The sequence below is a fragment of the Bombus fervidus genome, chromosome 5 (genome assembly GCF_041682495.2).
Source record: "Bombus fervidus isolate BK054 chromosome 5, iyBomFerv1, whole genome shotgun sequence".
In the NCBI taxonomy this organism is placed as follows: domain Eukaryota; kingdom Metazoa; phylum Arthropoda; class Insecta; order Hymenoptera; family Apidae; genus Bombus; species Bombus fervidus.
The window spans coordinates 16395124-16421425 of record NC_091521.1 but is presented as its reverse complement, the minus strand read 5'-3'; the positions used below and the strand labels follow the sequence as shown (position 1 = coordinate 16421425).

At 35.1% G+C, this 26302-nt stretch overlaps 8 protein-coding genes across 9 annotated transcripts in view; 1 reads left to right on the top strand and 7 right to left on the bottom strand.

Moving 5' to 3' along the window:
* The window catches only part of Spri (Src homology 2 domain-containing protein sprint), a 209619-nt gene that overhangs the window by 9076 nt on the left and 174241 nt on the right, over nt 1–26302 (top strand). The window contains exons 1-2 of one of the 2 annotated variants that reach the window (XM_072002994.1): nt 2870–3000; nt 3061–3251. The exons of the other annotated variant lie outside the window; for it this stretch is intronic. The gene's annotated coding sequence lies outside the window, so the exon portion shown is untranslated. Of the gene's footprint in view, nt 1–2869; nt 3001–3060; nt 3252–26302 lie in introns of those variants that run through there. 2 annotated transcript variants of the gene reach the window in all.
* LOC139987165 (uncharacterized) lies at nt 899–2972 on the bottom strand. Its single transcript, XM_072003116.1, has 5 exons — nt 2803–2972; nt 2576–2630; nt 2060–2151; nt 1198–1312; nt 899–1123 (listed from the first exon to the last, which is right to left on the bottom strand). Exons 1-5 carry the CDS (start codon nt 2851–2853, stop codon nt 1029–1031), a joined length of 408 nt encoding a protein of 135 aa, XP_071859217.1. The 5' UTR covers nt 2854–2972; the 3' UTR covers nt 899–1028.
* LOC139987158 (uncharacterized) lies at nt 5863–7409 on the bottom strand. Its single transcript, XM_072003108.1, has 5 exons — nt 7270–7409; nt 7063–7117; nt 6772–6863; nt 6171–6285; nt 5863–6089 (listed from the first exon to the last, which is right to left on the bottom strand). The coding sequence occupies exons 1-5, from the start codon at nt 7372–7374 to the stop codon at nt 5989–5991; spliced, it is 468 nt and encodes a 155-aa protein (XP_071859209.1). The 5' UTR covers nt 7375–7409; the 3' UTR covers nt 5863–5988.
* Obp7 (odorant binding protein 7) lies at nt 7745–10884 on the bottom strand. The gene is made up of 5 exons (XM_072003109.1): nt 10414–10884; nt 9846–9945; nt 9228–9346; nt 9036–9138; nt 7745–8154 (listed from the first exon to the last, which is right to left on the bottom strand). Exons 1-5 carry the CDS (start codon nt 10456–10458, stop codon nt 8081–8083), a joined length of 441 nt encoding a protein of 146 aa, XP_071859210.1. The 5' UTR covers nt 10459–10884; the 3' UTR covers nt 7745–8080.
* LOC139987160 (uncharacterized) lies at nt 12913–15224 on the bottom strand. The gene is made up of 5 exons (XM_072003110.1): nt 15072–15224; nt 13825–13927; nt 13610–13701; nt 13410–13527; nt 12913–13085 (listed from the first exon to the last, which is right to left on the bottom strand). The coding sequence occupies exons 1-5, from the start codon at nt 15111–15113 to the stop codon at nt 13012–13014; spliced, it is 429 nt and encodes a 142-aa protein (XP_071859211.1). The 5' UTR covers nt 15114–15224; the 3' UTR covers nt 12913–13011.
* LOC139987163 (uncharacterized) lies at nt 16048–17719 on the bottom strand. The gene is made up of 5 exons (XM_072003114.1): nt 17568–17719; nt 16915–17005; nt 16746–16837; nt 16432–16549; nt 16048–16370 (listed from the first exon to the last, which is right to left on the bottom strand). The coding sequence occupies exons 1-5, from the start codon at nt 17607–17609 to the stop codon at nt 16303–16305; spliced, it is 411 nt and encodes a 136-aa protein (XP_071859215.1). The 5' UTR covers nt 17610–17719; the 3' UTR covers nt 16048–16302.
* LOC139987164 (general odorant-binding protein 19d-like) lies at nt 19197–21569 on the bottom strand. Its single transcript, XM_072003115.1, has 5 exons — nt 21414–21569; nt 20578–20668; nt 20404–20498; nt 19469–19586; nt 19197–19388 (listed from the first exon to the last, which is right to left on the bottom strand). Exons 1-5 carry the CDS (start codon nt 21453–21455, stop codon nt 19324–19326), a joined length of 411 nt encoding a protein of 136 aa, XP_071859216.1. The 5' UTR covers nt 21456–21569; the 3' UTR covers nt 19197–19323.
* On the bottom strand, nt 23686–25912 carry Obp6 (odorant binding protein 6). Its single transcript, XM_072003129.1, has 6 exons — nt 25478–25912; nt 25299–25380; nt 24805–24893; nt 24554–24665; nt 24319–24386; nt 23686–23833 (listed from the first exon to the last, which is right to left on the bottom strand). The coding sequence occupies exons 1-6, from the start codon at nt 25547–25549 to the stop codon at nt 23816–23818; spliced, it is 441 nt and encodes a 146-aa protein (XP_071859230.1). The 5' UTR covers nt 25550–25912; the 3' UTR covers nt 23686–23815.

Here is a 26302-nt window from a genome sequence, read left to right as displayed (position 1 = left end):
TTTTTAAATATTTTTTTAACGACACGAGATAGAAGGATACACTTTTTATTAATAATTTAAGTAAGCGTTCCAATTACGCGCAAAACGTGATATTCGTGAAAGGAACTATGTTAGCTGCCAATAACACTTTTCCTAACAATTTTACACGTTGCATTTTATTCTAAAAAAAAAAAAAAAGGACGAGAAAAGGTGAACTTAGGAATTCACTACGTCGTAATTCGTAAATATTTCATAAATAATTCATATATATTAGACCAACACGAATAGGAACGAATAATTACGACAAATCATTTCATTCCGTGTATGCGACCTTCAGGATCTCTGACAGTAAACAGTAATAGAGCAAAAACAAGATTGAAGAGGAAAAAGAGGGCGTCCGTACATCTAACCGCGAGTGATCACGTAATCGCTTGTCTGTGCGCAAAATAGATTGCAAACAGTGTTGATAATTGAATCGATTAAACGTGAAACGATCGAGTGATTAATTAATAGCTTCTGGTGTTCCAGCTACCTAAATCACATCTTCGAGTTTCGAAGGATACTTTAAAGCGGAAATCTTGCAGGAATAGGAGATTAATTAGACTGAATAATTTTCCGATGATCTTCGCGGTTTAATCTCGGCGGTGGTGTTGCATGCCTTTTAATTGCTTGAAAAAATAGAAAAATGATGTCTCAATAATGTGTATCGAGATCTGCCACGGCGTAGATTATTTTTGTTATTATTTATTCTTCTTTTTACGCATTACTCTCCAATATTTTTAGTAAAAAAAGATTCTTTCGTTTCAATGCGAGAATTTCGATGAAATTATTAATTTATTAGTTAGTTACCAGTCGTTGACATTTTTTCAATTTGCAAATAAAAATAAAGTTCGTTTGAACAAGAATAAAGAGGTGGTCGTTTAAATGCTTTTCGTTTTATTGATAATTTTTACAATTAACTCAGCGAATTACTTTACAAACTACATGAATTACATTGCCGGAATTTGTTGAGTTTAAGAGCAAGCCTCGACCATTTATGCCATTGTCGATTATGTCAATCGATGAGCGAGTTCAGCGAATCTCAGTTGATCTAGGCCACATCTACCAAAGTTTTGGGCAACCACGCATTGGTCGTCGTTCGCAGCTAAATAAGAAAGAATAGAAACGCGTGAAACAAGTGTACGGAAAATCGTCTTATAATTTGTTGGATCGACGTACCATCATAGGCACATTGGTGTATGGTATCGCGAATGATGTCCTTCTTCTCACTGTCAGGATATGCTCGGTCGATTTGCTCGTCGATCTTACGCAGATTAATAACGTTACCATCCATCTAAAATAAGTGGAACATTTTAGAAAAGGCCAGTAAGCAAATGTGTATATCGAAAAGCGTCGTTTACGACAGACGAATAAATGAATTTTAAGTAAAGAATTTGCGGGCACGTAGGATTTAAAATTAATTTAGAGTATTGCTATAACTTTAACATAGAATTTTCAGTGACCGATAATTTTCTGGATCGCGGTTTTTAAAAATTCATAGGGCTGTGTTGCAAGTATGTTGTTCCCCTTGATATTTCATATTCAGTTTTTAATTACTATCAATTAATTAATTTACTCACTCCATGACCTAATTCCACGAGAGATTTCTAAACCTAAATTGCGCACTATAACTGGTTAAGATATAGTTATTCACTGCACATAAATTAATTGTTACATCATACTACATCGAATACTGCATACTAATTTTGTATGTTATTCGTAATTCGGATCTTTTATTATACTTCTCGTTGGTAAGAATCCAAGTACTATGCGTTGCTGGAAAGAAGACTAGCGGGATGACACAGAAACAAAGAAGAAACCGCTTTGTATCGTTCATCATCGCGCGTCGTTGTATCGTTTTATTCGTATATGCGATACTTTCGGCACATACGCTCAAAATCTTTATGATTGTGTCGAATCTATACGAAGTAGCCAATCAGACTCACGCTCTTTATGCCAATCTTCGTTTCCAGCAACCCTCTGTGTTTGCCCGATAAATTTTCCATGCTGGACTTTTTAAGTAGAATCAGACTGTACGTACCAGACCTATCTTTTGCATCAGACAACCTTCGAAGCATCCTCGTGTTCTTATTCCTTCTTGGCTGTTGTCGCGAATTAAGTTTCCTAGGTCAACTATCGAAACAACATTTTCATTATTATTCATTTTCGTTTCGAATTGTTGAAGTGGTCACCACTTCTAAGAAAACTCTACATCTGGTCTTTTAGTTTTCTCAAGCACTGAAGCCATCGACAGCGTATAGACAAAAGACTGGGACAAAGGCAGACCATAAACGGTAGACAGGCGACGATGGCTTCAGGGCTTTCGGTCAGAGAGTAACACCGCTAGCGTGCGGATCTGGACCAGCTCAAATTATATTCCTATTTGTATTTACACTTCTGTATTAAAATGGTTCATTTAATTCTTTTCCTATAAAAGGTATCTACTTTGAAGCGTAAAAAGTATTCAATTCGTTGGTTTCTATTTATTAATAAAATCGTATGGCATGATGAAACATATTAAAATATGTCTATAACGTTGCAACGAGTTTTCACTTACAGATAGAAAGACCCATTTGTTTCAAGCACGTCTCGGACATGTCATTGGCAGTAACCTAAAATTACGAAAATGAAAAATATTAATTTTTCGAATGTAGTTTAGAGAAACGATAGATTCTGTGATATTCCGTGAAATTCAGTTTCACAGCATCGTCTACGTTCTTTCTTCTCTATGTTTAGCGTAATCGAGCCCGACCCATGGAAACTTTAAACCGGTCAAACACATACCCCGCAACATACGAAGTAAAGTACGCAGAAAAGAGCGACGGCAGTCTTCATGCTTGCGTTTTTTTCAAGATATCGATGCTGAAAGTATCCGTAGAGAAAGAACAGTTACGATAGATGCAAAGTGAACACGAACTATCGCTAGACACAAACTTCTTCAACTGACTGGTCAGCGTTTCGATCTGCTATTTATACCGTATAGTAAGTGCATAAAAACATAGAAGATTAATTGTTGTTGACAATGATTCTTACGTAATGTAGGGCTGTAATTTGAGAATTGGAGGAGGATGGGAAAAGGAAAGAAAAAGTGTTTTATCGGCGTGTCACGGTGTAGATCTCTGGCTTCTGACTGGGGAGTAGGGAGTGTCCCTGCATCACCTTCCTGTCAGTGGTTAACGATATCCTGAAATCTTGTGTCGTCTATCTCCTTCCTCTGATGCTTCCATTGGACGGTGGGTGTCTGTATTCGTTTATACATTTTGCTTCGTTAAGATGTTTTGGTTAATTTGTTCAGTCAGCACATTTTTTTGCATCTCTATTATGCTCGAGGCAATTTTGCCACGAGCCTGTCTAATGCACGAGCGGTTAGTCGTCGTATGTACGTCGTTACGTTACGTTGAATCGTCGACGAAACAGTCCGTAACCGTTATTTCCCTACGCTGGTCGAGCTTGTAGCTTGTAGACGTCTTCCGTCTGCTGTACCTCTGTCGTCGTGGCTACAGCGCATCCCAGCGATCGGTGTAGCGGGTTCGTTTTCGTCGTGTTTCTCTCATGTCGGTGTGGGATTAGGACGTCGTTATCTTGTGACCACCCCAGCAGAGAAGTTACGATAGGCGGTTGGCTGAATCCAAGTCCATCCAAGAGCCGAATCTAACGACGTCTGTCACTTGTTGGTTTTAGTTGCATCCTTTCTTCTGTCGAGGCGTCGCTGTCTTGGTCGTGCGGTGCGTAGTCACTAGTCGTAGGGCTGTAACTTGCAAGTTGGAGAATCCGTGTGTTTCTTCGCTGATAAACGCATGTTGAACGCGTCTTTGGACAACCAGTTCGTACATACTTTGTACACGTATTGTACAAGACGAGTGTGGAAATAAATACGAACAAATTGGAATTGACGTTTTCCAAATTAAGGAATACAATTATCATTCATGTTTGCTTGCACAGGATGCTGTCCTACGGATAAGTGAAATTTTGCAAGTTAAAATTTGGAGTGATTATTTGAATTAAAATATATTTAGTAAATATATTACTAGAGTGTGCTACAGATGACTCGTAGTTTAATAAAAATTCTTATTCTAGGAATCTGTAGCGCTGTTAAGCGCAAGGTGGTCAGCTTAGGTGGTAGCTAGTCTAATTGGATTGGATTTATACGAAAATTTTCGCATCCTAAGATGCAATCAGAAAAATCCCGAAGATCCACTTAAATGTTTTATTTAAACATTGTTTATACTATGAAGAGTGAGGGAAAGAGAGAGAGAGAAAGGTGTCTCGATTTTTCATATTGTAGAAATAAGGTAACTTTGGAAAGAATAAGATAATTGGATATGATAATTAGATAGGATAATTGGATAAGATAAACATAAGCTAATTTGTTGTTGCGTTCACGACTATGTTTAGAGATATGTAAGAACATGGTACATTATCTTCGTTCATTATATTCTTATGATTATGAAAGATTCTATCTCGACATAAAGAAGTCACGCAGCGTTAAAAAGTATTCCGTGTTAATAATTCTTATTAATCGCTTGTAATTGATTTTTAATTCATGTTTACGCGGGATTAATGTCATCATAGCTCGAACGTTCGCATTGCAACGTCTCCGCCGGTTGTTCTAATGTAGACTGTAATTTCAACGATAATTATATTCCTTACTTTAAAAAAAAAAAATCGAAATTTTAATTTATCCGTATTTCGATTTGTTTTCAAAAGTAAGTAAGTTTTCGAGGTGTGCAATTGATATAAACAAGTTTACGTAAAAATCGATAAATATCTACAAGAAATATTAAATAAGAAAAATGGCAATTTGTAGTATATTATTCGAACAAATGGACTTTTTAACAATCAGTTTATACGGTCATATTACCCGTTCAAAAATACGCTCGAAGTGTTCATCGGTATGAAGGAATATTGATACAGTGAACTGTAAATACTGTAAATACTCCGGCTTTCATTCTACGCTTTCACCGTGGAGGAATCATCTGCGGCGATCGTGCAATGTGAAACGGTGTAAATTCGGTTTATACACAAGTCACATCGGCAGTTATATTTGTCGGAGTTGATCGGTGCATGGAAACAGCCGCGAGAAAGCAAGTATCGACAACGAAAGTGTCGGTAAACCAATCTCTGGTGATAGAGTAGGAGGTGTCCCTGCAATTTCATGGAAACGCTTCTTCCAGGTATCTGTTTTAGACCAACACGAGTACGAACGAATAATTACGGCAAATTATTTTGTTCTCTGTATGCAACCTTGAAGATCAAGTAATAACCAATAACAGGGCAAAAAACAAGGTTAAAGAAGGAAAAAAAAAGGTGTTCGTGCACCTGGTCACGAGTGATCACGTAATCGCTTATCTGTGCGCAAAGTAACGCGCGAGCAGTGGAAATAATTGAGTGGACTAAACGTGAGACAAAACACGACATTACAATTTCTGGTGTTCCAGGTAGCCAGCCAGTTGCGACGTATGAAACTTTAAAGCGGAAAGCTTGTGGATGTACAAGGTTAATCGGATTGAATAACTTTCCGGCAATTTCCACGGTGCAATCTTAACCTTGGTCTTGTTTGCGTTTTAATTGCTTGAAAAATAGGAAAATAACGTGTCAGCGATGAATGTACACGTCTCCCACAACGTAGATTATTTGTGTCCTTATTTATTATTTTTTTTACGCTTGGTTACGTTAATTATAAATACTGTGCGAGGAATGACCTTATCTCGTAGTTTTTCTTGCAGAAAGATCCCGCGATAAAAGGTTTTCCGTTCGAACATGAGAATTTCGATTAAATCGTTAACTTACTAATTAGCCGCTAGTTATCCTCTTTTTTGTTTAACTTTCACACAGAAACAAATGTCATTTTAACAAAAGCCAAGAGTAAATGCTTTTCGTTTTATTGACAAGTTTTACAATTGATTCGGTTAATCACATGTATTGCGAAGTCCTCAACGTTCGTTGTATTTAAGGAAATGTCTTAGTGATTTACGATATTGTTGATAGCAGCTGACGAGCAGTGAGTTTCAAGTGTTCCAGGCCACAGTGGGCGAAGTTTTGAGCAACCAGACACTGGTCGTCGTTCGCAGCTAAATAAGAAAGAATGGAAACGTGTGAAACAACTGGTACTGGTGCGAAAAGTCACGTTATCATTTATCCGATTAACGTACCATCCTTGGCACATTCGTGTACATTATTGCGAACGATCTCCTTGTTCTCACCGTCAGGGAATAGATTGTCGAGCAGTTCGTCGATCTTCTGTGTGTTAATAACGTTGCCATCCATCTAAAACAGGTGCAATATCGTAGACAATGCTAGTAAGCATACATATCGAAAAATGTCACTTTCGACGGATGAAAAAGGTAACTTAAAGTAAAGAATTCGAGGAGAAGCAAAATTAAAAATTAATTTTCGGTATTTCTATAATTTTATAACTTTAATATAGAATCTTTTCACTGATCGAAAATTTTCTGCATCACAGTTTTGAAAAATCTGTACTCTGTTGTGCCGCAAATATCTTCTTACCTTTATCGATATTCTATATTTAGTTTTTCAAATACAATTATTCACTGTACATAAATTAATTGTTATATTATCGTAATGGATCGAACGTACTAGCACGTACTGTTGTACCAGCGGTATATTAATTTTGTATGTTATTTGAGTTTGCTTCTTTTTTTATTATACTCTTCATTGGTAGGAACCAAAGTTATACATGTTCGATAAATTCTCCATGCTTGACTATGCTAAGTAGAATGAGACTTCACGTACCAGACCCATCTTCTGCATCACACAGGCTTCGAGGCATCCACGTTTTCTCACTACCTCAGGGCTGTTGTCGTGGGCTAAACTTGGGAGATCAGCTATCGAAGAAGTATCTTCTTTATTATTTATTTTCGTTTCGAGCCATCTATTTAATTTCTTTTTTCGATGGAAAATATTTACGTTGAAACGTAAACAGTACTCGTTTCACTGGTGTCAATTTATTATTAATAAAATCGTACGGCACCGTAAAATATGTTAAAACGTATCTATATTACTTTTTAACGAGTTTCTACTTACCGATGGTAAGACCCATTTGTTTCAAACACGTGTCTGACGTCTCATTGGCAGTAACCTAAAATTACGAAAATGAAAAATATTAATTTTTCGAATGTAGTTTAGAGAAACGATAGATTCAGTTTTACAGCATCGTCTGTGTTTTCTCTTCTCTACGTTTAGCGTAATCGAGCTTGAGCCACGGAAACTTTAAACCGGTCAAAGACATACCCCGCAACACACGAAGTAAAGTACGCAGAAAAGAACGATGGCAGTCTTCATGCTTGCGTTTTTCGTGATATTGATATGCAAGGTGTTTGTGGAAGAAGAGCACATACTTTCGATATGCGAAAGGAACTTATTCGACTGGTTAGTCAGCGTTTCGCCTTGCTATTTATACCTCACAGGTGAATAAGAAGTAGAAGATTGATCGTCGTTGATAATGGGTTTACGTAATTTAATTTCCCGGAAACATAGTAAACATTTACGAGTTTATGAGGTAAATTATTTGTGATTACGATAGATATGTATTGTAATAATTTATATATATATTTGCAGTTCGTTAAGTTACATATTTTCATCGATCACATATTTTCAACGATCTTTAATTCTTTAGGAACGTTCGAATTTGAATATTTGGTAAAACGGAAAGCTTTCCAAGAAGATTACATTTTATTACAAATGAATTCTATTACCTGTAGGGAGATGTTTCGTATTTGACAGGAATTAAGGTAGTTTGTCTTTTTCTGATACTTAACTCTGAATTACGCTAATCGATTTGAATCTTTTTTTACGACTAAAATTTTCGTGGAAATCGCTGTCTGTTTGCAACACAATTTTACGAGTCACAACATGCACACGGATGATATTCCACGAAATATTCACTGTGCCATCGATAGGGGAATGAAACAGCAAAAAATACTTATCGACGTATAACACGTGATCGGTATAAATTCTCTTAGAATGTTCTTCCAAGAACAATTCAACGTTATAATAATATGTTTCTATACTTTATACGGTTACATTATAAACATTTATTTTGTTATAGTCCCGTTTGTCCTATGGAGCAAGTTGCAAAAACGAATCCACTCTTACAAATGTCGTCCTGTTTTTTCGCTGAAACAATGAAATAGATGTTTATGAGGATATTACGCTGATATTATTGACAACAGTTGCATGCTTTTAATAACTATAAAAATAACAAATTCCGATACTGGCCTAGGTTTTGTCTGATTTGATAGCTCTAACATCAAAAGCTACCTATATTTTAATAATTTCTATTGAAATATAATTTTTATCTCGGAAAGAGAACAACGAAAGAGAATATCAAGCTGAAATATTAACTTTATCGATATCTATTAATTTTAGATGGTCATCCGAGCTAAGGTCAAAGGCGAAAATTAGATTGAAAGATTTTATTCGAAATGTATACACAATATACGTATCTGTAATATTGCAAAGGCATCAAAATACTTGTGAGCGTTAGTGTACGCTATATACGATTTCTAATCTGTGAAAGAGAGTAGGGAAATGTTATCTAAGCATATAATTTGTAAATAATCGTAGCTTATTCTTCGTAGTTTCTCGGATAGTTTATTCTGTTTATATTTCTTTTGTACATTAAACGCTGTTGATTAAGATTTCTAGAAACGTGGATGTGCTTTCTATTTGCTATTTAATATCGATTACGTCGAATCGAAATTTCGTTCGAATCGTAAATTCCCAAGAATTCTTCATTTACTTTCTACGACACTCTGCTCTCATTATATGCTTCCATCTGATTATATAATTTCAAATACTATTGATAACAGCAAATGACTGTTCGAATATATTATCTGTGACCGACATTTAAAAAAAAATATTTCCAGGAAAAAGATACTAACGTTATTTTTCTGGTCGATAGTTCACAATTTCATCGGTCGTTGTATTAGATTTTGTAATAACTCAGTTGGCGTTATGGATTGAGTTTTATACTTTGATAAAAAATTCAAACTTACCTTTTTCGCAACATTCGTTCAATGTTTGATTCCTGGCTATGGGGAAATTGTTGCGTACCGCCGTTTCTATTAAATATTCAAACCGAATATTCTTGTCTTCCACCTGCAAACATTGTGAAATAATACAAAATTTTTTTGAAATATCGGCAAGTCGTTAGATGATTAAAGGATTAAACGATAATCAACGTTTACCATGTTAGCTTTGTCCAGAACACATACAACGAAACAACCAAAATCCAACATGACATCTTCGAGGCTTTCGTGTGATATATTTTCCTCTTGGAAAATGTCGTTCAACTTTATCAAATCCACTATAGTCGTTGGTAAAATCATTAGAAATGACAAATATTAAATATATATTATTTTTGTGGATACGAATAATGATAATTTCTCTCTTCTAATTTTTTTTATTTACTTGCTATTATTTAATAATTTTCCACGTATATATTGACAATATTTTTTAGAATAGAAATGAGAATTATAAAAGAAAATGTGAAATCCAGAATTTTTTAAGAAATTAAAAAAAAACTTCGAGGAATTATATACAATAAATTATTTAGAATCATAATAATTTCTCTTTTCTAATCTTTTAAACAGAATCGTACTTGAATTTTATTTGCTTGCTATTATTTAATAATTTACCACGTATATGCTTATATTGACAATATCTTTTAGAATAGAAATGAAAATTAGAAAGGAAAATGTGAAATCCGGGATTTTCTAAGGAATTAAAAAGAAAAAAAAGAAAAGAATCGAGGAATTATATACAATAAATTATTTAGAAGCAAATTATTATTTTATAATACATACTGTCAGTTAGATTGCTCTTGTGCAAACATTGCCGTATATCCTTTATATTAATGTTTAACATTTTTGTGAGTTGTATTAGATTGCTTGCTCGGACGAGTATCTGTAGCAGATGGTAATTACTTCAATCGTAATAATTGATTATTTTTGAACACAGAGTGTATAAAAGTATCATGCTAATTACAAAACTTTTTGGTCCGGTTAATATACAGATCATTTAATATCCAGTTAATATCAGATACATCTATCATACTTCCAAAAGTTTAACAGTTCAATGTATTATATATTACAAATTAATCCTGTATTGCATAAAAAATTGCAATCCTGTTCATGCTAGGGCTATACAAATATTAGTGTAACAAAATATTTTCATTTCATATTTTAACATTATAATTTTATTTATGCGAAGAGATCTTCTTTCATATATGCAAAGAAACTTACTAAAGAAAGAGAAAGAAAAAGCAATCGAAAATAATTTATTAAAATATTATTATATAAATATTTTACCTACACAAAAATATACGTTGTTTATCGATAAAAATAGTGGTGATAATATACCTAGTGTACTTACGTTTGCGGAAAGAACGTGGACAAGAATCGCGAGATATCCTTTCATCTTTCCAAACGATTACGATCTTTTAAAATCACTGTCACGATGTCAACGAGAAATTCAGAAGCTGTTTCTTCGAAAAAGTATGCAAACTGCGCGACCGCAAAGTATCTCTGCTTATATTTATCGTCGACCATGAAAACGGTGCCCCAGTTGACAAACGTGTCGGATTTTAAGCAAAATTGTTTGATGTACACGTATCAAAAGTGAGTTAGTCAGCGAAAATGAAACAACCATATTCAAGGCGATAAAGAACGACAAGAGAAAAAAAACGAAGTGGTTTTAAACAATGATATAATTTTATTTACTTCAACGGGATGCAGTTAAAAGAGGAGAAAGCTGCATGATTTTATCCAAGAGAAAAATGAGAATAAGGAAAGAAAGACACAAAGATGGGGATAATTTTGATACTACTGCTTCGAACATTCTGTAATCTTCCAAGTAAGAACATTATTTACATATCAAAATAATATCCATCGTCCCATTGTCACCGAATTGTTCTGAAATTTCAAAAGATCGAAAGAAAGAAAATTTTATTTTAACTCTAATTAATCGTCGCGTAATTCTCAAAGAAAGAGCTTGCAAAGTGAACCAGGATCGTTCAAACTAATCGTAAGATACTAACTCTCACACTGTTACTATTTTAATTTCACTGAAAATTATCGTTAGCCAAGATTTTAATGAAAAAGATATCTTCCGCTTAAAATATTCGATGAACTTTCGTCTTTCATGGAGTCGTGGTTGTTCGGCTTTTCGAAGAGCGATCCATGGGGTTTCATTAATAAGAATGAGATTAAACGAAGCCGATTCGGGACATCGTTACTCACGCAAACACCATGGTGGTGGCGGCGGTTGGCTTATGAATAAACACTGTGGCGTTAACGCGTTATGAATAATTAACCTGCACTCGAGACACGGACGCTGTATGCATTTCAACGTGGAACAGGCAAATGTTTTACGACCACCCGGTATACATACGATCGCGTGAATGTATGCTTTCGGGATATTTCACGGTGAAAACTGATGCATTGTGATCGCGTATGGAAATTTTTCATCTTGAAAGCAACGAAAGGTTTTATTTGCTTTTTATCTTCTTTCTTTCTTTCTTTCTTCTTTCGCGATCTTTTACTACATAGAAGAGACTAAAAGGGTGTAGATACACGAATACAGAATTTTTGAATCTTTGAATTACGTACAAACTGCGAATCTGTTATTTATTATTTTCTATTTGCTATAGTATTTTTTTGTTACTATATTAAAATATTTTAGGAATCGTGCTATACAGTGTGAGTAATTATTATATTATTTTAATAATATATATTGTATTATTATATTTATAGTAATTATTAGTAACAAAGACAAACCAAAATACGTAATAGAAAATGACTATCAACATTGAGATATTCGAGTTACAGAAAAATACGATAGCAAATAGAAAATAATAAATAACAGACTCACAGTTTGTACGTAATTCAAAGATTCAACAATTCTGTATTCGTGTATCTACAATATTTCATTTCTGTATATTTGACATTGATTTAATGGATTTTTAATTCGTAGCTTCCAATTTGATCTTCTCCACGCGTTGTAGCTTCCTTTTTCCAGCGACAGATACAACAAAAGTATGAAATAGATTTTTAACATTAGTTCCCTATCATCCCATGAAACGTAAACTGGGAATTTAAAGAATATTTCATTGTATCTTTAGGAAAGTAAACGTATTAAATATCAAAAGTATATTATTCTTTTCTCGCTGTCGTTCTTCATAATCCACGAGGTTGTCCATGCTTGACTCACAGCATGCTGTGTAGTGAACGACGAGCAACGATCGCGTTAGCGTAAGCGACTCACGTTGTGAGGCGGTATAATGTAGCCCGTAATGGTCGAAGTTGGCTGGCATACAGGATGGAATAAAGTTACGACGACCTTACGCGACAGCGAAGACACGACGCGGAGACACTTTTGCAAATGGTCGGCTTTACGACCGATTACAGTCGTCGAATATGTTTTCGATGGAATCGCGGATTCGGGTCCGGACTCAAGTGGAATATTAAGTCAGAAATGTAAGTTTCTTGTTCGAATACCGGATGTCCGTGTGCTCGTGATCATCGACCGATAGATCGATCATGAATCGCGAAATATCGCCAACTATCGGTTAAACGAAGAAATTATTGACGACGCGTGCACTGGTTCAGGAAAGCAGAGTCGAATGCTCATCACAAGGAGGTTCAATGCCCACATCGTATGTGTCGTAAAATATTTTGAAATTTCTTAAATTTAATAAATTTGTAAGCTAGAAGAGCGGCTACGTAGAGAAGATTTAATCGGCGAGACAATTTTTATTACGAAAGGATCGTTTGTTATTCAGCTGCGTCACTAACGATAAAAAGAATTGACACGCGACACCGATGGTTCGATTAATATTTATGAAGTTAGAGGAGAGAAGGATGCACCACGAGCTGTATCTCTTACATCATTTTATTAAACGTACTACACGTGGTAATTCGAATGATTACAACTTCATAGCCTTCGACGAATGATATTTGGTCGACTGTCTTATTAGTTGAACAGCTTCTCTATGTAACAATCTACGTATTTGTTACCGATGTTGCACTCGTCTGTTTCCCCTTTGGCTATAACAAAGCAAGTAGTTCGAGTTAACAAATATGGACAGCAAATGCGTACGAACATCGTCGATAATAACAATTTCTCAGCAATTAAGAAGCTCTGTTCGCGTTGTTAAAATTATATTTTTAAACATCAAGGATAGCCGCTCAGGATCGCCAATTTGTTTGTTCACGATGCTTAGGCCCGAGAAACAAAATATTAATCGTATCGGTAGAAAGATAATTTCGAGAGATTGTTATTAATTTTTCGATTTCTTCGCGAAGTAATTAGAAAAATTCGAAGATTATAAAACTGTCAAGCGTCGATCAAAACTAAACATCGATACTTACTGCCAGCACTGCATTCATTTGCGATGTTCTTCACAAGTTTGATATCATCGTCGTTGCCAGCGTGCACGGTTTCTATCATTTTGTACACCGGATCCATATTGAAATCGAAGCCTTTCAACTAGAAAAAGAAAGATAGAAAAAAAAAATGATTAAAACCATTGGTCGAAGTTAACTGATTGTTTGGTTAACAATACACGTACCACGTTCATTCGTTTCATCACACAGACTTTCAGGCAACCCATTTTCCTGATGTCAGCGTCAGCTTTCGGTTGCTGGATGTTCGTTGCAGTGTCTGAAACGTGATAACCATAACACACGATACATTTTACAACGAATCTAAAAAATTAATTCTTCTTTTATCTAATATTTTTCGAATATATTTCGTTGAATTAAAAGATTTTCGAAGGGATTTTACCTTCTGCGATGTTAAGCTCGTCGGCGCACGGTTTGATATCCGGCATCAAGTACTCCATGTATTTTCCGATTACGGCGTCCTGATCCATACCGCGCACAACCGTCTGCAAAAGAGATTATCGATAAAAGCTAAAAAATTATTGTTCGCCGTATGATTATAAATAACATTGCGACGATGTATTATTAGAAGACGACGGTATTAAAAGAGAAAAGAGTTCGCATGTGGTGAAATTTCATTCATGATAGCCTTTAAGGATTAAAAAATATGTTAATATTAGACTGCGAATTTATGAAAACTGACATATTGGAAAATATAGGAATGCAGATGATAGAAAAAGTAGTATCAATAGTAATATGTCATGCAACAAGCTCTGTCGCGATTCCTTAGATTTTTAAATAACACGCCACATCTGTTCATGGCACCAAGTTTCTTTTTTAACGCAATGCAACTGATTGGCGTGAGACGTGCGACATGTTGGCAATCTCCGTCGCTGAATGTCTTGGATTTCGTTCAATTAAATTTGCCATTTGTTATCGGCCTGCCACTTCGTCTTTCATCTTCCAAGTCTCTGGTGAACTTCGTCTCTGTGATCTTCGAGTAATCTTCATCGTTAAACTTTCTAATCCATCTTGCAATAATACGTTTGTTAATGGAATTATCACCATAAACATCACAAATTCGTTTCTTTATTTACTCTACACTCTTTTTCCCGGAAATAAAAGACCATCGAATGGGAAAAATGAATACTGTGATCGCTAATTTCGAAGATACAATCTTCTTCGATCGAAGCTGAAGAAGAATTGGCCGACACTGCGGATGAAATACAAATTTGCATGCCATTCTTAACTGGATGCTTTATCCATCACGGTTAAACTTATTAAACAGCGTAGTATTTAAACTGAAGCGTTCATTATAATATTCGAGGATGAAACATCCTTTAGTTTCAGAAAAACTAATCTTGGAAACAAACAAACAAAAAAAAAAAAAAAAGAAAAAAACGAACGAGAAAATTAAAAGGTTGTGCAACATCAGGCAAGACAGTTCCAATATTTGAATTGTATTTATAAGAAGAGAAAGAAAGGTATACAGGTTTCACGTTTAAAAATGCAGCATTCTGCATTCAAAAACTGATTTGTCTTTAATCTATCTATAGTTGATTTATATCGACTTACTCAGATTACTGTAAAATGAACCTCCTTCTTATCGCAGTTAGCTGTTCAATTTCTAAAAAATCAACAAGCACTTACCACGGCGGCCAACAGGCAAGTAAGAGTCACAAGGGTCTTCATCTTTTAATCGACGTATCAAAACTTAATTTCTGAACGAAGATCGATTGGTTTCGCGTGTTTTCCTACTGGTATCACAGTGTGCAGTACTGAATCCCGTGGGACGATATTTATATGGAGAACAGACAGAGACAATAGCCGGTGTTAAGGTCTGACAGCGTACAGCAGGAAACGAGATAATTGTCCCTGGTTCTACCTCGATTTACGTAAGATCGGTTCAAGTACGGCCGAAATACGTCTAATCATCATTGGCACGCGTCAAATTTGTCACAGGAAAGTGATCGTTTGCCGTGCGTTCGGTGATCTTGGAAGAAGCACTTGTTTAACGTAAATTACAGGATCGAACCAGCCATCCTGTAATAATAGCATCTGCTGTACCGTAGTACTGTAATCTCGACTAGGAAACTAGAAATGACAGTGCAATCGAGTATTCGCTGATTTGTTTGTTTCTTCTTCCTCTTATTCGCGTTCTGAGAATCGTACGATCAAGGAGAAACGAGCTGGTTGAGTATAGCGAGTAGTCTTTGACGACGAAGGATCTGTTTGATCGTAGTATGTTGAGGGAGGACGAAAGAGCATGAAACTGTGAATAGGGCGAAAAAGAGATTCCTTGAGAAGAGTATGATTAAAGGTTCTACGAATGATGTTTGCAAGAGTAAGAAAAATGATGATCAGGTCTTTTTGCAAACTGGTGTGAGGTCAAATGATTATAATAAAGATTGGTTGGACGAATCGCGTAAGATACGATTATTGAGGAGGTAGAGGAAAAATCATGACGACAAGATTTTTAGAGATACACCGAGGAGATTAAATAATCATAACGACTGATTCTATTGGCATTTAACAATCGTATCGATTGATTATGCTGGCGAGAAAGAAGTGGAATTCTATTCAGAAATTTTTGAAGTTAGACGGTAATGTTGACTGATTAGAAAGATTAAAGTGTCTTATATCGATTTATTATCTTAGTAAAAGAGAAACGACACATTGTCGTGCAATTTGTAAGATTAAAATATAACTAATCGAGATCGTGATCATCGATCGTTATCGAACTACGGTGTATTTTATAAAATACAGTTTCTCTTCTACAATAGGTTCGTAATATAATTACAAGTAGTAGTAACACAAAAGACTCGGTCATATTAAAAATATAAAGCAGACATTTCCTGCAATTTCCTTTTAAGAGATCCTCTTAATACTTGTCCACGTAACATTGAATGAAAGAGAAAGCCATCTTGCAATCGTCCGACATATCTTTAACTAAAACGAAACTGCGTTAGTAAAGAATTACGTTTTAAATAAATAGGTGCAGGTAACTTACCTTGATCAATGCATTCAGCTGCATTTTGTTTCATAGGTTCGATCTTCTCAGGTTCTTCGCTGTGCACGATCTTGATGAACTCGTTTATCATCTCTAAATCTATCTTGGAGTCTTTCAACTTAAATACAAAGATTTTCTGTGTTATGCAGTTATTCCGTAATTTAATTTTCGGTTAAATTAAAAAAAACATCGTCTATGAATTTTTTGTTCCATTGTAATATCTTATCGGTTAATCGAAAGATGACCAAGTATAACAAGCTATTAGGCGAATTGAATTTACCGAATGTTAATAAATATTTTTTCAACGAACTCACCATGTTCATAGATTTTAATATACACGATCTTAAACACGTAGCTTTGTCCACTCCCAGTTTTGCCTCTTGGTCATATATTACCCTTAGGTCCGCTGAAATATTATAATATTTCGCGTATCAATTTAATAAATTATATCTCTCTGTTGAAGAAAATAATCATCACACTAACTTTCAGTGTAGCCAACTGTTTTCGCACACTTTAGATTGGGAACCTTCGAAAGCTCCAAGTAAGTGTCGATAAAATCTGCTTGGATAACTGTCTGAATAATTAATAAATATTGATTAATAATACTCAACGAATAAACAATTCGTAGCCTATACGAAAAAGTTATATACTCTGTCCATTGAGGAGAACTAACGCGTAAAAATTGCTTGGACGCAACGTTATCGAGAAACGTGAAATAATTTGTATATTGTTTTATCGAGATGTAAAAAGCGTTATAGCAGCAGATACAGCACAGAAGTCCGTTACACACTGTATATTCTATGAATATATTGAATTACCGGGGATTCTTCTCAATTTTATCTTTAATGTGTACGTTAGTTTCGTTGTCTGATTTCGTGCTTGATGCCTAACGTTTAACCGTGCAAGTTTCTATCGTGCATGTAATCATCTTTATAAGGTTGCGAATGAAAGAAAGGAAACGGAATAAAATTGAAAGTCGAGGTAGCGTGAATTAACGCAAAAGGAGAAGAAATAAAAATACATAGCGGAATTCTTCAAATTAAAGAAAAGGAAGGGAATGAGACTCCAAATCGAGACGCTTTAAATTTCAAATAGATGGAAATTCCAAACTCAATAATAACCAACATTTTACTTACTATAGTTAACAAAAGACAGATGCCAACCAAAAGACTCTTCATTTTGAGGTTGATCTTTGACAAAATAGAAATACGCGTTAAGAATATATTTCCACTACTAAACTTTCTTGGTAAATCGCACCGATATTTATATTGCAAATGAGCTGATAAAAAAAAGTCTGTTACATATGATACATAGTCTAAAAAAACCTATTAAAGTATATCCTATCGATGGATCGTTTCCGATCACCTACGTCTCTTATGATGATGATGAGAATTGTTGGTTGTGTGATTATTAGTCAAAAAACTGGAATAATAATTACTTCCTTTAGTTACGTATCGTCTTGTTCGACGTTCTGTTTATCAGCCACGATTCGAATCGGAAAACACTTATATGATTCAAGACACTCGACAAAATTTAAAAAATATCAAAATACTTTACTAAAATAAAATAACGCCGCGAAAGTCTTCGTCGATGGAATTAATTAGAGATCGTATCAAGAATTTTACGAGTACGAATGTTGAGTACAGTGTCACGTGCCGCGCTTCGCACGATCCGTAGCGCGAAAGTAAAATTGGTAATTTCTTTCAAATCAGGCTAATTTAAAACGTTTCTTCGAAACCGTGTTTACAGTATTTGAAGTGCAAGGCAGTTAAAGCCGCTAAAAGTTATATCTTGCGATAAATTTATCCAATTATGTTTTTATAATTATCTAACTATGTTTTTATAACGGTATTAAGACAGTTTCAACTGTAAACAAAGTCGGCAGTTCGAACAAATGTTGGGGATCTTCCCAAACATTTTCAAAAGAGAGACCCCGATGTTTTTTCATCTCCGACAGATATAAATAAATGTAGCAACTCGGAGAAGTCATAATAATAATTACCGTTCGTCTATCGAGTAACAGTTAATTACCGTTCGTCAACCGAATAATTACCATTGTCTATCGAAGAGTTAGTTATCATTTTGTCAACCGAAGAATCATCATTTTGTCTACCGAAGAATTACCATTTTGTCAACCGAAGAATTTTATATCCGTCAGTCTGTCAGTCGATTGACAATATCGAAATCGAGTAAGATTTGAATAAATCATTACATATCGTTAATTTACTTTCGAACAACTTTAATCCTCTCCTGTGCTAGTATTTCCGCACATAGCAGGTTAGTCGAAAGTGGAACTTATCGCCAGTTGCATTGAACGTCAGTTAACGCTACCGAACGCGGCAACTAAATAGAACGTGACAACAGTCATCTTTCGCTTCCTTTCTTTATATCGGTGAAATAGTCATTCATTGTATTTAGAAAAACGAGTCTTCCTAAGTGCAATATATTCGACGTTATTCGCGTACAGATGTCTACGTAGATGAGAAGATTGGACGATTAGACGTGACGTAGATGTTTGAATCTTTTGTAATTCATACGTCAAAGAAATATTAATAAATAGCGCAGAAATAATAGTTTCTTCGTGTTTAATAAACTCCAGTAATAAACTCTATTAAATTTGACGATATATGTCTACTTCATTGTAAAAACGCATATCAATCAACTTAAAGTTCACAGTATATTGAATTTACGAAACGAAAAACAAATGATGATTTGCCAAGATGAAAAGGAAAATGAGGGATAAGTAAAAATAATTATTGAAACGATCAACTTTCATCTAATTGCTTTTATATTCGTATCTTAACAGTTGCATCATATCTCGTATTATTTTCTATTTGATAATTCAACGTTTCTCTGCTACTTAAGAAGTCAAGAAGTCGAAATTCCTTTGAATTAAGCCGGCGTCATACAGCGTGAAAACTCGAAAGCGACGTCGCACTCGTCGGTTTTCCCTGCAGCTGTAAGGATTTTTAAAGAATTATTGAGAATCTATATATATTCGGTACGTTCTTTTCTATCCGGTTTAATCTTTGCTTACCTTCCTCCGCACATTTCTTTATGCGTTCGATGCCTTCCGCGGTTGAGTCAAACTCTTTGCTAAGTTTCTTATCGATAACCTCTTTTAAGTTGTCTATTTGGATCTGACCGTCCGTCATCTAAACAACCATTTTTATATCAGAGAACATAGTTGAAGATCGTTGAACATAGAAAAGTTGTAAATTTATATTTGAGAAGTTTGGCTGTTGGGAAAAAACGATCGAGTAGGTGTCAGGTGCTGTACGAACACGATAACGTCAGGTTTCGCGTTATAAATTAATCAACAATGGAATTTTAGAGCTTTGAATAGAAAGTTGTTCAATCACTGTTTAATTATAGACCTTATTTCGATGATCTATCGTCTTTTTTACACTCTATAAGGTATCCTAATCCTTTGAAAATGTAATAAGAACGCAGAATAAAAGATGGACGAAGAGTCGAGGATGAAAAATTTAGAATAAACATCGTCTCTTTATTCCGAAGATTTCCTGCCTTTCTGGTCTTTTAGAAACAAGATTTTCTCGGATCAGATAAGAAAAAAATACGTTCTTTTAACTTTTTATAAGCGATAAATACTAATAATTGTTTGGCTCTTGACGACATTTAAGACGTGAGATTTATAATACTATATTCGATAATCGTGTGTATGTAATATCGTATTGAATATTTGTGTGTCTACTTGGTACATTGTTGAAAAGTTAAGTGAAATTTTTTCGCATAACTAACGATTGAAAAATTGCTTCGCGACAAGAAGCCTCAGAGACAATGAAACCTTTCGAGCAAGGAATTCAGGAACTATCAAACATTGGCGAGAAATTGAGGGTAAAGATAAATTAAATAATTCCAAGAAAATTGAAGTATAAACTTACGAACCAACCTAGTAAAAGGGCAGTAAGATAAAGGAAAAGATGTTCAAAAATAAGGAAAATATCTTACAATGTTCATGCGTTTCATAACACAGGCTTTCACGCATCCCCATTTGATCCTTTCCTCACCTTCCAAGTCATTATCGATAAACTTCTCAACTTGATCTAAAATACGGATAGATCGTTTTAATGAACGTGTCAGGAAATCATCGACAAAATTCGAATGATTATTGCCACGCGTTACCTTGCGAAATCTCAGCTTCTGCCAGACAAGGTACTATATCCTCTTTTAAAGCTTCTATGATATCTTTTCCCACATCATCACATATGGCTCCCTAAAATAAAAATTTGATGTTTATTGAAATTTAATCTTTTACATCTTCTTTTTCATTACATCGTTTACTTTGCCGTTTATTTCATTTTACTTTTTAGAAGATAAAGTAAAACGCTTGACGAAAGTGTTATTTTTCAATTATCATACACAGCTATCGTGATTACGTTGGCGAGGATTAAACTAAATCCACAAATACACCGAATAAAAAAATCAATATCTAACTAGTTATAATACTTTTTTATAGTTAAATATAAATAGTTTCTTCAAACATATACAGGCGATTCTACAGAAGTGGGAATTATTTGGCAGTGATCTTGTTCACACATTTTTTCATTTAATTTGCGAATTATAAGAAGCTTCAGGTATAACAGAGGATACGCTGATGTTAAAAACAAATAATTAATTGTACGTGATTCTTGTTGCTTATCGATACATAACGACCAATCGACTATTTGAAATCCTTTGATGATTTCTGTAAAATTTATGCTTGCGTTAAGTATATTCATACACAGTTTTAGATTCGTTGCAAATGTTAGTAATATAATTACGATAGTCGTGTTCCACTGCAGTATCAATGAAACTTCTGCCTGTTGTTAAAATGTTTCTATAAATGTTAATGCTTTCACTGTGGACAAAAATACACTGCACTTCGGTTTTATAGGTAACCGTAGCTAGAACGAATTCTATCCCCTAACGATCCCATAGCAACCAGGACGGATACTAAATTAATATGGGATCTCACTCACCGCAACGAAGAAGAGGCAGCAAATAGCCAAGCTAACTCTCATGTTGTAAGTAAGTTTCGGATAAAAATTCCACAGAAAGCAAAACACTTGACTGACGCCTGTCGACGCGTGAACATCATATTTATAGCAGAACTGTGGAAATATGTGTCCAACATCTCCTGAGGTGTTAAGATTCCATTATGGAATAACAGGAAGAGAAATAATTGCTCAATTCATGTTGGCGTTTATGTAACGTGGCTTGATTAAAATCTGCCGGCCCTCGATTGCTTCGGATGAAGAATAAAAAAAAAAAAAAAAAATAATACTTTGTTAGAACCAGGGAAGATGATCGTCGTTCGTGCAATTAAAAATCGGTTTTCTTCTAACGAGCCACGTTCCATGATCGATAAATAACGATCGTTAGGCGTGATCTATTTCCTGATATCTTCGCCGATCACCCTTGTGCCATTGGCATGCGATGATCCGTCATGGGAATGGTTTCTCTTTTTAGACACTTTTTTGTGGACGATAACCGACGTTTACGATTCAAACGGACGGAATTAATTGGTCGGCTAATTACTCTGTTCGATTCTATTCTAATTATTGCCTATAATTATCGCAAACACGCGTGTGAAATCTGCAATGATTACAGGTGGTCTTTTAAAATAGAATCGTCGTAACAGGTACGTGTTAACCCTTGCTACGTGGTATCCTCAAAGCTGAGAGTATTTTCAGTATCGGCCAAAGGTTTGGAATCAGTGTATAGTCGTTTTCCAGTGTATTTTCCAATGTAAGTTGATTTTATTTGAAAACGAAACTGTTAACATTCGTTGTTATTAGGAAATTGATAAAAATGACCATACACTTTGTGTTTCAAAAGTTTGCAGTTATTATTCTTCCATAGCATCCAGAAATTTAAGAGAACAATTACGTTTCTATCGGCTTGAAACTCTTTCCTAAAAGTCTACTAACATGAAATATTTGTAGGGCGTGTGCATATGATATCTATAACACGGATATCAAATTAACAACGAAATTAATAGGAGATTCGATTCTTGAGAAAATTACTCGCAATTTTTAGTTAGTAGCCTATGTTCTTCATAACGTAAGGTATTAACGTGCAAGAGAAGCTAAAGCCTGATAAATTTCTACGCAACGAAGAAAGCCATCTTTTTCCAGAACGAGTGCATCGAAGTCGCAGATAAGGATCGTCGTTTTACATCAGTTAGTCCAACTTTTAACAGCAACGGAACTTATTTGCAAGAATTAAGATCCTTCGAACTGAAACATCGACAGGAAGATTCCGAACCAGTTCGACAAACTATTAGAAGAACCGGATTGGGTTTTTCCTTCGATCAAAGGCGGATGACGGACGGCCTTGAATTAATCCGAGCGTTATTAACGTCGTAACAGAAGGAAGCTTAAACCGCGGAAATCGGCCCCATCTTAGAACGATCAAAATATTTCATCGATTCGAGCAACCAACTATAAATTTGTCTGCTCGAATGAGACTGTGTAGCTACGGGCGTACAAGATAAATCTTGCCAGTGCACCGTCATAAAGTTGTAAAATCGGTCCGATATTTCATCCTATCGTGAGTTAAGCGTTGCGCACAGGTAGCTCGATATCGAATAACTGATAATAATCTTTCTGTTCTATGCAATACTGTATGTAACTGCAAGAGAATCTTTTAATTGCAATATGATTGTCTTAATTACACGGTTGGTAGGAGCAGGTTCGTATAATCCAAAGTCGTGGACAATTGTTTAGAAACGTTATATAAAGTTATATTGGTGTCTCGCGATGGGTTTTGAAGATTACGAGGTGGAAGCGGAGAGTTTCTTTTAGACAGATTAATTAGAAAGGAAGAGTTGGAAGAAATGTGGGGAATATCAGGTAATAATACAGTTATTTCGTGATATATTTATCACTCTACGAGTAAATTTGTTCGTTTAATTATTGTCATCTAGTTTTTATTATTTTATCAAACGTTGCTATATTTTTTCGGAAAATATTCATTTCGGGGAATATTTTTATCAATAATTAACGTAATATCAAAGACAGAGGAAACAACGCTTTTATAATATAAGAATTAAATATTATTTTACATACAATAACATTTTCTTAAGTTATCGAATGGTAACGTTCAAGAACTCAGTCAACTTCGAAAGTTAATTTTTCTAGACAAATAGCTGACGTATCATCAGCACGCTCCCAGACCCATGATATCGATGATCGATTATAGAATAAGACTTGGATAGTTTAAACCCTTCTGCATTGTGGTTTGTTTCGATTATGTCTACACACTGCTATTTTTCGACTACTACGACGACGATAACGGAGATGACGATGTCGAGGTGTTTGCGATTGGAAATTTCTCTTGGTTCTTCGATGATCTTGTGAGTCCGCCATTAACGAGTTGTTCACGGTATTATATAAAGCTGTAACAGATTTTACAAATATTTCAAATTACGTATCGATAACTCGCAAGTTTTTTAATGACCGACGTGATTAGGAAAATGTGAAATATTTGGAATTTCTAGCTGCGAGTAATTTATGAAATTGTTTCAAAGATTCTGAAAGCAGCTTCGAAAATGTTGCCGCAACTTGAATCACGTTTGTCCGTACATTGTCATTCATATCGTTTTAACAATGAAATATTCTACGATCTCTCGTTATTTTTCACTGTAAAACAACGAAATTTTGAAAAGCAGCGATAGGAATCTTTCGAAGAGATCGTATTTCGCTTTACTTCCGTACAAACGTATCTCTTGCCCATAATCTAAAAATGTCAGAGGGATTTTGTGCAAAATTCCAATTATTACGTAAAATTGGTAACGTTCTAAGCTCTTTTTCGAGAGATCGATCTAAGATGAATTATTGCACCCAAGTTATCGTTTTCGGCGTAATCGTAATTAAAAATCACCTCCGAATCTGTTGCATAGGTGCATGTGCTAAATTGCCATGCAGCTTCGCAGCCGTCCGTAGCCGTCACTGCAAATGAAAATTACAAATAACGAACGCAAAAAGATATAAATAATTTCTTATTAATACTGTGTTATTGATAATACGCTGGAGAAATTGTTGTTTTAAATATTTGTTTAAAACGGTGTTATTGAATCGATTGCATATTGCCGTTGATTATCAACGAAGGTACTTGCCTGCGTTTTTACACGTTTCAACTAAATGTGTAATGCGTGGAAAATATTCGTCGAGGATCATAACACGAGCGTTCTTCACAAAGAAATCCCACATGATTTCGTCGCCCTTCATCTAACGAAGAAAGCAAACGTATTTTTCAATCTTGTTAATTTAAAAGATATAACGTTCATTATTGTGAAACGACGACTAACTTTCTGACTATTGATTAAAAAAAAAAAAAAAAAAAAGGAAATTGAGAAATTTCACTTACAGCTTTAGTTTGTGTCAGGACGCATTTCATATAGCACATTAACTTCTCGTCTTTTGGGAATTCACCGTTATGTTGACCGTCTAGAAGCTCTGTACGTAAATCACCAAAAAGTTTATCATTCATTCTTGAAAGCTGTTACCAAGAAATGGTATCTACATAGTACATTTTGTTCATTTTCGAAATTAATCATCAAGGCGAACAGAATTGAAACAAAATTCGCACGGGACGAATTTTCGTCCACGATAGATAGATAGCCTTTAACGTTCAACGATAAAGTTAAACTTAAAGTAAAAGCTAAAAATAAAAAACAACTATCAAAAAAATCAAAGAATGATGCATTAATTTCGATTATATTTCCCATTGAATCATCATCGAACGTCTGCATAATCAAGTGCGTCCATAAATCACGAAGACTACCTCTTAGCCGTTTAAAAAAATTTGATCAAATACCACAGCCATCCTTGCAAATCGAGAAAAGTAGCATCGAAAAATACCTTTAGGGGTGTCGTTCTTCTTGCTGCAAGGCTTCCTCAAGTTCTTGATGGACTTCTTCAGTTCCTCGAGGTTCATCTTTTTCTGTACGCGTAAAAGAAAGTCCAAAGTCCGTGTGTATAATATACACATTCAGGCGAATTATAGCTTCGAATAGGAAGAATCGATCGATCAAACTCACGCTCTCTGTATCTTTGATCGCCAGCAAGACAAGCATCAACGAGACCAGCAGGCAAACGCCGACCCCCTTCATCCTGTTTGACTTGTGCCAAATTTATTCTTCTTCCTCTTCCTTGTTGATGGTTCGAATCAACTTCGCTAGCTTCTCGATGGTTCGAACCACGAAGAAATAGCGCACGTGGATTCGCAATATGATCGTACACTCCCTTTTATAGTCGATCGTCGCAGTAGGAGAAGGAACAATTTTCGCATTTTGTGGGTGTTGCACGAAGCTTGACCCGTAATTAGCCTGCCGACTAATAATTAATGCGCAACCTGCACTTTCCGTGTAGCATCTTCGGAAACTCAGACTACGTCGGAAAGGGAAGAGCGTTTCCGTCACGTAATGGATTACGTCGCAAATATGAAATCATTCTGCGTCGTATTATCATTAACGATGCTGGATCGTGTCCTGAGAGTACCTCTTTTAGCGGGTTACTTCTTTTTTGCTTCCAATTCTTCTTTTCTAGTTTTGTACGAGGACTCTCTTGCCCGATTAATTTATCAACGAAATTCACATAAGTATCTGTGATTGTTATATATTATCGATTTCAGATTGGTTTCAAATTTTACGAATATAATCGCGTCTTATTAGTAACGGTGAGTCACTACAATGCTGTTTAACCGTTTTAGCGCTGTTTGCGTACTGTAGTGAACTGTAGCTCGTCGCGAGTCATATCAGAATTTCCTCTCGTAATTACTGTTTTTTCAAATAATCATAAGCCATTTGTATAAACAAAAAAAAAAAAAAAAAAAAAGCAGCGCGATCGCGTCGATCGGCATTTCT